Source organism: Rhinoraja longicauda, chromosome 28 (genome assembly GCF_053455715.1).
Source record: "Rhinoraja longicauda isolate Sanriku21f chromosome 28, sRhiLon1.1, whole genome shotgun sequence".
NCBI lineage: Eukaryota > Metazoa > Chordata > Chondrichthyes > Rajiformes > Arhynchobatidae > Rhinoraja > Rhinoraja longicauda.
In genome coordinates, this window is record NC_135980.1 from 22,437,272 (window position 1) to 22,448,784 (window position 11,513).

Below are 11,513 nucleotides of genomic sequence, written 5' to 3' on the forward strand. Positions count from 1 at the left end.
AGCTTGGGTCGACCCGCTGCGGACCTTTCACCGTCCGGCGCTGCCTGAAATAGGCCGTGGGATTTTTCTCCGCCCGGCGGGGGCTTCAATGTCGGGAGCCACGCCCGCCCCGACGTGCAGCGGCAGCGGCAGCATCTTCGCCCGCCCCGGATCGCGGGGCTGGGTCAGTCCGCTACAGACCTTTCACCATCCGGCACAGCCTGGAACGTGGCAACTTCAACAGCCTGACCGCGGGAGAAGAAGGCAGGGGAAGAGAAAAGACATTCTGGCCTTCCATCAAAGTGAGGAGGTGACTGGAGGAGACTCACTGTGATGGATGTTTCTTTTTTTTTTTTTGTGTTGGTTGTGATTGTGTGTTATTGCTTATTTTTATTCCTCTATTGCTGGACTGTGGGTGACCTTTCATTTCACTGCACATCTTATGTATGTGTATGTGACAAATAAACTTGACTTGAGATACAGCACGGAAACAGGTTCTTCGGCCTACGCCGATCACCATACACTAGCACTATCCTACACACTAGGGACAATTTACAATTACCAAAGCCAAATTAACCTACAAACCTGTATGTCTTGAGTGTAGGAAAAAACCCAGAGCGCCCAGGGAAAACCTACGAGGTCATGGGGAGAACGTACAAACAGCACCGCTAGTCACGATCGAACTCGGGTCTCTGGTGCTGTAAGGCAGCAACTCTACTACTGCGCCGACCTTGAGGTCATACATTGAGGTAGCCTCCTTGTGGAAATACCTCACTCCCAAAAATCAACACTCAATGTCTTCAGGAGAAAAATAAACATGCACAGAGGCCTGTCAAGCATATCCAGCACTGAGCTCTACAATTCCAACTATACATCTCACTCCCACTCAGCAACCCTGCTCAGTCAACCAATTTCATAAAACCTGTATTGTATTTTTAAACAAAACCTTCTATCACATGCACTCAATTCTCTTCATGATCATACTAGCAGTTTGGGAAGTTAGATAGACAACATATAGTTTACATAGACAGCAGATACTGCAATATTGAGCAAAGAAAAGGTGCTGACAAACTCCACGGGTCAGGCAGCATCTGTGAAGGGAAGTGGACAGATGATGTCTTAGGTTGGGAACCTTGGGACTGATTTCCTTCCACAGATGCTGCTTGACCCCCCCCCCCCAAGCACTGTTTTTTGCACTATAAACACATTACTTTTATGTTGAGGCAATAGTTTATTTTTGTTCATTTATATAAATGCAAGTTGCTATAGATAATTCTTTATAATGTATTGAGAATTGTTTAAAGTTTTTCCAAATGGAGAGAGCTCTAGGTAGAAATTATTACCATCGCTTAGCAATATAACCTCCAAACAAAGTTAAATTTCACTGGTATCATCATAGGTCACATTTTCTATCTGGTGTGTGCTGGTAGCTATATTTATCATAAAACATCACTCTATCCCACAAGAGAAGCTTCAAGGACTTGTAAGTGGGATGCACATATTGGATACATATTAGAATATTCCAAGAAATTGAACACAATATTAACTTAGCCCATTACTCTAATACAAGACTGCCTTGAAGCTTTAGCTCAAAACTTTGTGGGAGGCAAGAACCAAAACATGAAAGGTACATTTTGTTTTTGTGTAACATCACAGTTCTAATTTTAACTACTTGGATCCTCAAAATAAGCTTCACAAGGGAATCATTTTAAGTTTACAAAGTTCAATAAGTATTACTTGAACCATAAGCCACAATAAGTTTAATTAACTCCTGCTGAAACTTGCCAAATGTTTATCTCCCTTTCACATTTTTCAAAAAAACAAAATGAATACTGGAATGTAACACCTTGTAGTTTGTAGTTAAGTGCTTTCTACACAATAAAGTAAATTGTGTAAATAACTGCAAACGTGACATGAAGAAAAATAAATGCAGGGTAGACCAATAAGCCCCTCACATACATTGCATCTTTCAATTAGGTCATGGCTGATCTTTTATTGGTGCTGGTTTATTATTGTCACATGTACCAAGATACAGTGAAAAGCTTTGTTTGGATGCTATCCAGTCAAACCATATTATACACGAGTACAATCAAGCCATTCACAAGTACAACAGGTAGTGCAAAAAGGGAAAAAATATCAGAGTACAGAATATAGTGTACAGTGTTATAACATTGCACTTAGAGAAATTGCAGATTAAAACAGAGTGCAAGGCCACAATGAAATTGGTTGGGAAATCGGAACTACACCCTTACTCAATGAAAGGACTGTTGCATAGACTGATAACAACAGTAAAAAAAGCTGTTCCTTAATCTGGTGGTACTTGCTTTCATATTTTCTGCCCAATGAAAGAGAGAAGAGGGAATAACCAGGATGTGAATGGCCTGTGATTATGTTAGCTGCTTTTCAGAGGCAACACAATGTATATGAAATGTGGACAGGAGGTGGCAGTGAGTGGGTGGTGGTGGAAGTTGATCCGTGTGATAGTTATGCCACTTCTACAATTCTTGTAGACTTGGCAGTCTTGGGGAGAACTGTTACAAAACCGATATGTACTACATCCTGTTAGGATGCTTTCTATGGTACATCTGTAAAGGTTGTTGGTAAGAGTCGTTCAAGACATTCTGAACTTCCTGAATCTTCTGAAGAAGTAGAAGTATCAGTATACTTTCTTAGCCTTAGTTTCAATATGGTTAGTCCATGATATTTACACCTTAAATGTTAGGGAATTTCAAAGCTCTCGAGTTTTGTCAATAATTAGCTCCTTCATCTTGCTGAGACTTGGTTGTAGGTGTTGTCTTGACACCATATTACTAAGCTCTCTACCTCCTTCCTGTACTCCGTCTTGTTGAGTTCTGACCCACTACGATGGTTGAATTGGCAAACATAGAAATGGAGTTAAGCAGAATTTGGCTGCACAGTCGTGAGTGTACAGTAAGGGGTTGAGAATCTATTCTTGTAGGACACTGGGGTGAAAATTATCATCCGAGGATGTTTTGTCACCTATCCTCACTGATTGTGGTCAATGGGACAGGAAGCTGACGATCCAGTGGCTGACTCCTGGGTCCCAGATTTTGGTGATGTTTTTGGATAGGATTATGGTGTTGAAGGCAGACCTAGAGTTAATAAATAGGAGTCGTAAGAAGTTCTCCTTGTTATCCAAATGTTCCATTGAAAAATCTATCTCTGCGTGAATCTATTTGGAAACTAAGCCTCAACAGTTCGAGTGGAAAATTCCAGTTTTGCTATCCTCTCAATGAAGAAACGTCTCATAACTATGTCCTGAATTGCCAACTCCTCATCTTGACGCTGGGATCTTGCAGATCCAGAAAGTTCAACTGGGGAAATATTATCCCTGCGTCAATCCTATTAAAAAGTCAATGGATCAGTGAGGTAATATCTCAAATTCTACATAGGTTTTTCCAATCGTTCTTATGACACGAGACTAAATCTATGACAGCTCACAGAATAATACCCCCACATTCCCATCAATTGCCCCCCCCCCCCAAAAAAATTCTACCACTCTCTGACAGGCAATTTACAACAGCCAATTAACCTGCCAACTCGCATCTTTGGGATGTGGAAGGAAGTAAGAGTATGGGTGGGGGTGTATATCCATGGTCACAAAGAGAACAGGGAAACTCCACACAGACAGTACTGGAACTATGACTCAGAGTAGATCTACCAGCTATGCCACCACGTGGAAAGACTGCTTAATCTTCCCCATGCAGCAACCTGCCCCCATTAACAATGAATCTTGTGAACCTTTCTTACACTCCATCTATTGCAAGTATATCCTTCTGGTTGAGACTAAATATGCACACGTTACTACAGATGCAGTCTCAGTCTCGCCAAAGCCCTATTTGCTCCAAACCCATTAAACATAAGTCAGATGACCTCAATTCATTCCAATATCCTGTAATAACTTACTGTATGACTCCATTGTTCACAAAGGTTGTGTTACTCTTACAATGGCAACGGCGTTACACAGGCACATACATTTAGTAAATTGTGGGGGAAAAACGAAAATACAAACAGTTGTCTCAACATAATAACGAAAGTGATTCATAACTGAATCAGTTCGTAAGAGCACTACATTTCTAAAAAAATATGACGGTGTGATTACGTTCTAACATTATGTGGCTTTATTGGCAATAAGACATTAACGCAAGACAATATTCAATCTAGGCAGGGAAAACCCCTCGACTTTTCCCTTAACCTGACGAACATGGAAAGGTTTTGAGCCAACAGCTGTGTAATGCCGATCAGCGAATCTCCCCTCCCACCACTGCCTGCAGGAACGTCAGCAGAGCAGTGTACGATCAAACCATAACAACGCCTGGTCATCAAACCATTGGCGCAAGCAACATCGACACCCAGGCTGGTATCGTTTGATTGCCGTGCAGAAAAAAACATGGCAACTTTAACACAAGAGTTGTTTTTTTTAAAGATAAGAATGTGGTCGCTCTATCTAAACTTCACTGGGAGTAGACACACGCCCGAAAAAAAACAATCGCTCATGAATTCCAGTCATTCCGAAGTCAAAACAGACAGCAAACAGAGACAGTTTCCATACTAGCATGGAATCGTGATCAGAGTTTAACACAAAACCGTGCAGAATAGTCAAAGCTGCCGACAGGGGAGAAAAAAAAGCACGTGGTAAACTGTTATAAACTGAAAGTAGAGATTACACTTCCATAAACGGCTCACTGAGAACCCAACCGTGTTAATATGTTGAGCCGGGCCTGCCGCTCTGAAACAGGTCAGCACAAAATAAGTCAGCATGGGGTCACATTTATCTTAGGCTGTCAACAAATGCCTGTGACTAAAGCCATTCGCTACTCAATAAGCAAAACACAAATTGTTGGAGTAACTCCGCGGGTCAGGCAGCATCTGTGGAGGGAATGGACAGGCAACGTGTGCTCGGGTCGGGACCCTTCATACTGATGGAGTAGACCCCCCCCCCCCCTACTCCACCAATCATAAGTATAATATATAGAGTTGGGAGTCCGATCTAAAACAGGTCAGCACAAAACAAAACGTCAGCTCAGGATCACATTTACCTTTAAGATTGTAATAAATGTCAGTGACTGAAGCTATTCGCAAATCAATGGGGGGGGGGGGGACATTAAAAGGTGGAGGAACTCAGCGGGTTAGGCAGCATCTGTGGCGAGAAATGCTACCCATTCAGCCGGTCGAGCAACTTCTATGGAGGGAAATCCTGCCCATTCAGAGGGTTAGGCAGCATCTGTGGAGAGAAATGCTACCCATTCAGCCGGTCGGGCAGCTTCTATGGGGGGGGGGGAAATACCGCTCGTTCAGCCGACCAGGCAGCTTTTGGAAAGGGAATGGAAAGTTTTTCCCTCCCTGGACACACTGCCCGAGCCCCTCCAACAACACTCTCTGTACACCGACAAAACTGCAGCCTGCCCTGCCTCCCTCTCTCTCCAACACAAAAGGGACTGTCCGCCCTGTTTAGCAATAACCTCAGCAAAACAATCCGGCAAAACCACCGTGAACATTTAATTTAAGAATCATTTAAAAATAAACCACCGCTTAAAACCTTAAGCATGGCCGCTCCAGCTCGAATTAACTGAGCCGAAAAAGAGAGAGGGGAGGGGGGGGGGGGGTGAAGGAGAGAGGAAAGGCTCTGACTGAGACAAAGAGAGAGCCGGGGGACACCGGCTCCTCAGGACATTCCCTCCTCAAACACACACGCAACTTGCCCGCATATATTTACAGTCAGAAACGCCGCCTGTCTTGGGGGGGGGGGGGGGGAGATAATTTCGAGGAGATAGGGGGATCGGTTGTGAGGGGGAAGGGGAAGAGAGGGGTGATATGGGCTGCCGTCCTTCCACATCTTTTCGGCTCAATTAAATTCGTGCTGGGCCCGAGCCCGGGCCCGAACCCGCGCCACCCCGTCCCCTCCCCGCCGCCCCAAGCAAAGGCAAAGCCCGCGAACACTTACATAGACCGGCAAGGGCCAAGGATACACAGCAGCTTCCACACCCACTGGGCTTTTAATACGCAGTTCGTGCTTCTCACCCATTTTCTTCCTAGCACTATCATGCTACGTCTTGAAAAAGGTTTCGGTGGGGACAAATTTTAAAAAAAACCCACACACACATATAAATACGAGGGTGGAAAACAGAGACACGAAATGGAAGAGCTGAGGGGAGGAAGAGGCGGGGGGAAAAAGAGAGAGAGGGAGGGAGGGAGGGAAGATGAGAGGGGGGGCGTTGATTTCTTTTAATATATGAGTGAGTCAAAAAAAAAAAAGTTCAAGCGTAATTTGTCATCATATTCCTTTGGTGAGTCGCTGCTGCCGCCGCCACAACCCGATCCGATCCTCGGCCATCTTGGGCCGGCATGAACTGAGCGTCGGCCAGTGCTCTGCCGCGGGCAGCACCAACTCCCGGGCCCGGGGGGAGACCATCTCTTTACGTCGCCTCAATCGTCAATTATACTGCTTTCCCCGGCCTTACTCGACAAGATTAAAATCAACGCGCGCTTATAAAATCTCCACGCTTCGATTCAATGCCCGAAAATGTTTTGTTTGTTCTGGCAAACATGGATTTGGCTTCAATACGCGAGTGCATTGGAGATTGTACCAAAACAGAGTTGTGGGGGAGCCAACCCAAGAGATTATTTAGCTCGGGCACGTGATGCGGATAGACCAGACCAGGGGAGGGCTGAAGGTCGCTTTTGGACGTAGAGTGTGCACAGGTTAAATTACGTGAAATCATTGAAATTTGCACTGTCTTAAATTTACATATAAACCATGCATATGATTGCAAAGGAGGGTTCAGCCACTGCGGCAGAGAAACTGATTGAACCAGTATAGAGATAATTGGGCAAAACACAAAAGTGCTGAAAGAACTCAGTGGGCCAGGCAACATCAGTGGAGGCAATGGCCATACCATGTTTCGGGTTGAGAACCTTCTTCAGACCCATTGACACAATTGTCTTTGTAAAGCAATTTTAGAATTTGGGGTGGGGGGGAGGGGGAGAGAAAGCTGGAAGAGAGAGGTGGGAGCTGGACAAAACCTGAATGGTGAAGGGGGAGTGATTGGTAGATGGGCGGAGTGGGTGACAAGGGCTAGAGGTGAAAAGGAGACAAAAGGGTTAGGGAAAGGAGGGAATAAAAGGTGAAATGGGGGGCTCGATGTTGGAACTGAGAACACGACCTTGAGAAACAGGAACATTGAAGCTCAGGATGGAGAGATTGCTATGACCAATTCTATTTGATGGCGATTTGCTAGTCAGGAAGACCAGATGCCAGTTGCAGATGAAGGGCCCAAAAAGTCCAGAAATTTAGGTATGAGTTTATTTGGAATTATGGTGTTGAAGGCTGAGCTGTAGTCAATGACTAGCGTCCAGACGTAGGTGTTCTATTGCCAAGGAGATCCAGAGCTGTATGTAGTGCAAGAATGGTGGCATCCTGCAAAGACTCATGTTTCATGGACACAAATTGCAAGGGGTCTAGATTATCTGAAAGATGGGCACAGATGTGTGCCATTACCATTTTTGCAAAGTGCTTCATTTTGTTTGTTATTGGAGCCACTATGTGGTAGTCATAGAGAACAGGTCACTATTTTGCTTGGGGACTGAAATTTTGGAGATTTTCTTGAAGCTTACAAAATACACTTGATTCAGAATGTCTTTACAACCCTAACAAACACTACCAATATTTATATAGCATATTTAGATGTAGAAAAAAATTGCAAGCATGAATTCAAACGAAAATGAAGATGAACAAAAAGTGATATAAGTTCAGGTGCCTGAGAATCGGTCAGCAGTGTATTTTAAGCAGGATTTTAAAGAAGTAGAGAGAGGTGACGAATAGGGAAGTGATGGAAGGAGGTTTCTGATCTCAGCTGAAAGTGTTGCTAGGAGTTGCGGAATGATGGGAATGGGGAATGCCTAGGAGACTAGAGATGCCTTCAAAACCATAATCCCAACAAAACACACCTGCAAACTCCAGGTCCAAGGTATCAGTACTTACAATGAGTATTACTTCTGTTAAAATAAGTTTAATTTAAGGAAAGGAGTGTTGTATATTGATTTGTGCAATTTGTTATTCTTACCTGTCTGTGGTGTGCCATACTATTAGTTTACCAGCAGGGAGAGTCTGGAGGAGAAAAGTTAAAGGCAACATCCAGTTGAGTCCTGCACATGGCTCAGTGTCGTTCTGGATTATTATAATTAGACAAGATTCTGTAGGTTATAGAATGGAGTGGGGGTGAGGTGTAGGGGGTGCAGGTGAAATATATCATTAACAATAAACAAATTACATTATGATTTATAAGAAGATAACTGCAGATGCTGGTACAAATCGAAGGTATTTATTCACAAAATACTGGAGTAACTCAGCAGGTCAGGCAGCATCTCGGGAGATGCTGCCTGACCTGCTGAGTTACTCCAGCATTTTGTGAATAAATACATTATGATTTAAGCAGCTTTGGTGAAAATTTGCTGGTATTCCATACACATCTCCTTAGCAACTTCAATAGCATATATTAAATCCCAAGGCGGCACAGTGGCAAAGCTGGTAGAGTTGTTGCCACACAGCGTCTGAGACCCAAGCTCAATCTTGGTCTGGGGTACTGTCTATATGGAGTTTGCATGTTCTCCCTATGGGGAGAACCACATAGGTTTCCCCCCAGTTCCCTCCCACATCCTAATGACGTGCAGGTTTGTAGGTTAATTGGCCTCTGTAAATTGCCCCTTTGTGTGTCGGGAGTGGATGAGAAAGTGGGATAACAGAACTAGTGTGAACAGATGACCAATGGTCAGAGTGCTCAGCGGGCTGAAGGGGCTTTATCCACGCTGTATAGCTAAACTAAACGCGCGTTACTATTGACAGATGTGTAGTAATGAAAACGGGGACGTTTTCACGCCTACTTTTGCACAGCAAGAGACAAGCTGAACAATATGACTGAGTAAACCGTTCAATCAAAGTTTATTACCCAGAAAATGAAATTATAGTGTTAGTTTCCAAAGTGCACAGAAAATATGCTATCTTCAAGAGCGATCTGAAAATGGCAATTTCACTCAGTTTATCCCGAGGTGAAAGATAAATTGTTCCAGACAATAGCAGTAATGACAAAAGCAGGAAATGACATGCACAGCAGATTTCTTTGAACAGTCCCACATCACACATACTGTACATACTGAAACCAAGTTCTTACTCAGAACAATGCGGCAAGGAAGGAACTAATTTCAGCATTCTCAGTTTGCGTACATTTCCTGATAGGAAATGTTCAATTAAAATAAAGAACAACATGGGTATAGATTCTTGATTAGTATTGGTATCTTGTGCCATTGTGTGCCTGCATTATAGCACTGATCACAGGCAGTTGAAGACAAGATTCAACAATTTAACCTTGCCTAGACAGAAATGAATGAGATATGGTTTTGCTCTGATGATAGATACATAGGCACAAATTAACTACATGCACTCTACTAAACTGTAATTTCCCATTTTAATTACGTAAACTGCTTCAGCTTTGAAAGGAAATGCACCAAAGGTATAAAAGATGTCCTATCATGTTTAGTCAATATTAACGATCATTCTAGTCACCATTCACGATCACTCCATAACCCACATTGTATTAATATACTACCTTTCACAACTACAGCTGTTTTACAACCAATTATGTAATTTTGAAGTGTAGCTGCTTTACAATGTAGGAAACACAGCCAAGTTTCACAGTCATAGAATTGTACAGCATTGAAACAAACCCCTCAGCCCATCACATGGCGACCATTGCCCATCTATGCTGATCCCATTTGCCCGCATTTTGTCTGTATCCCCCCCAGGCCTTGCCTGTTTAAATGGTTTTAACTTTCCCTGCAAATCATTTTTAAAATTCCTATCTCTTACCTAAAACATATGCATTCTTGTTTCTGTTACTCCTACCTTGGGAAAAAGTTCTTGACCATCTCCCCTATCAATGCCTCTTATAATCTTAAGTATTTCTACCAGGTGACATCTCAGCCTCCTTCACTCCAAGAAAAACAAGCCAAGCCTATCCAATCTCTCCCACAACCAAAGTCTTCCAATCCAGGTAATATTCTGGTGAATCTCTGCAATGCACCCACATCCGTCCTTTAGTGTTGCACATAATACTCCAGGTGTGACTTAACCAGTGTTTTGTCAAGTTGCAACATTGTCTCGCAACTTTTATGTTGTGTGCCTAAACCATATTATAAACTTTCCTCACCATCATGGCCTCCCGTATTGCCACTTTGGATAAGAAAATAATGGATTTGAATGCAGAGATCTCTCTGCTCATTAGCATTCCTCAGTACTCAACCATTTACTGTATAAGTCCTACACCTATTTTATTTCCCAACTGCATTACCTGGCACTTGTCAGGATTAAATTCCATCTGTCAATGCCCTGCCCAACTTTAGGTCCACCATGACCTGCTGCAGCCTTAACCAGCCTTTGGAAAGTAGAACATAGAACTGTGCAGCAGAATGAACAGGCCCTTTAGTTTGGTTTAGTTTAGTTAAGTTTAGTTTAGTTTAGTTTATTGTCATGTGTACCGAGGTACAGTGAAAAGCTTTAGCGTACAATGTGGTGAACATGATGCTCAGTTAAGCCAATCTCCACTGCCTGCACATGATCTACATTGCTCCATTTCCTGCATATCCATTGCCTGATAGGTAATATCATCTAATCCAGGCAGCACACTGAAGAAGGGTCTCGACCCGAAGCATCACCCATTCCTTCTTTCCAGAGATGCTGCCTGTACCGCTGTTACTCCAGCATTTTGTGTCTATCTTCGGTTTAAACCAGCATCTGCAGTTCCTTCCTACACAAACCTCTTCTGCATCCTCTCCAAAGCTTCGACTTTCTTCCTGCAATAGGTCCACCAGAACTGCATGCGACCAAACTGACTTTTGTGTCACCTGCAGACTTGCTAATCATTCCTCCTACATTGACATCCAAGTCATTAATATGTTACAAACAAGAATGGGTCCCGACACCGATCCCTGTTGTACATCAATATTCACAGACTTCCAATCAAAAATAGCATCCTTCCACCACTACCACCAAACCAATTTTGGATCTAATTAGTCAGCTCACCTTGGATCCCGTGTACCTTAACTTTCTGGATCAGCCCACCATGTGAGACCTTGTTAACTGCCTTTTGAAACTCCACGTAGACAATGCTTACCATCCTGCCTTTACCAATCTTTTGAGTTACCTTCTCAAAAAGGCGAATCAAACTAGTGAGACAGGATACCCCCTGCACCGAACAACACAGACTATCCCTGATCAATCCCTGCATTTCCAAATGTACATAAATCCTCTCCCTTGGATTTCTTCTTGTTTTCAAATTGATCGAGAAAGAAAGCATTTTTCCTGACCTCATCCTAGCCATGCCCTGACTAATGAAGAATTTTTATCACTGTTGTAATATAGACTGCAGATTCATACACTGTTTTAAATTACCAATTGATCTGTTGAAGTTATGTTGGTCAGGACACCAAGAAAATGCATTACTTATCCATAAATATTGTTG

The 11,513-nt window shown here is 43.1% G+C and overlaps 1 protein-coding gene across 7 annotated transcripts in view; it reads right to left on the reverse strand.

Moving 5' to 3' along the window:
- The window catches only part of dot1l (DOT1-like histone H3K79 methyltransferase), a 72,231-nt gene extending 65,891 nt beyond the window's left edge, over window positions 1-6,340 (reverse strand). For all 7 annotated transcript variants that reach the window (XM_078424101.1, XM_078424098.1, XM_078424097.1 and 4 more), the window contains exon 1: window positions 5,945-6,340. In XM_078424101.1, the coding sequence (XP_078280227.1) occupies window positions 5,945-6,025 (81 nt within the window). In that variant the 5' untranslated portion in view covers window positions 6,026-6,340. The remainder of the gene's footprint in view (window positions 1-5,944) is intronic.
- Window positions 6,341-11,513: the final 5,173 nt, after the last annotated feature.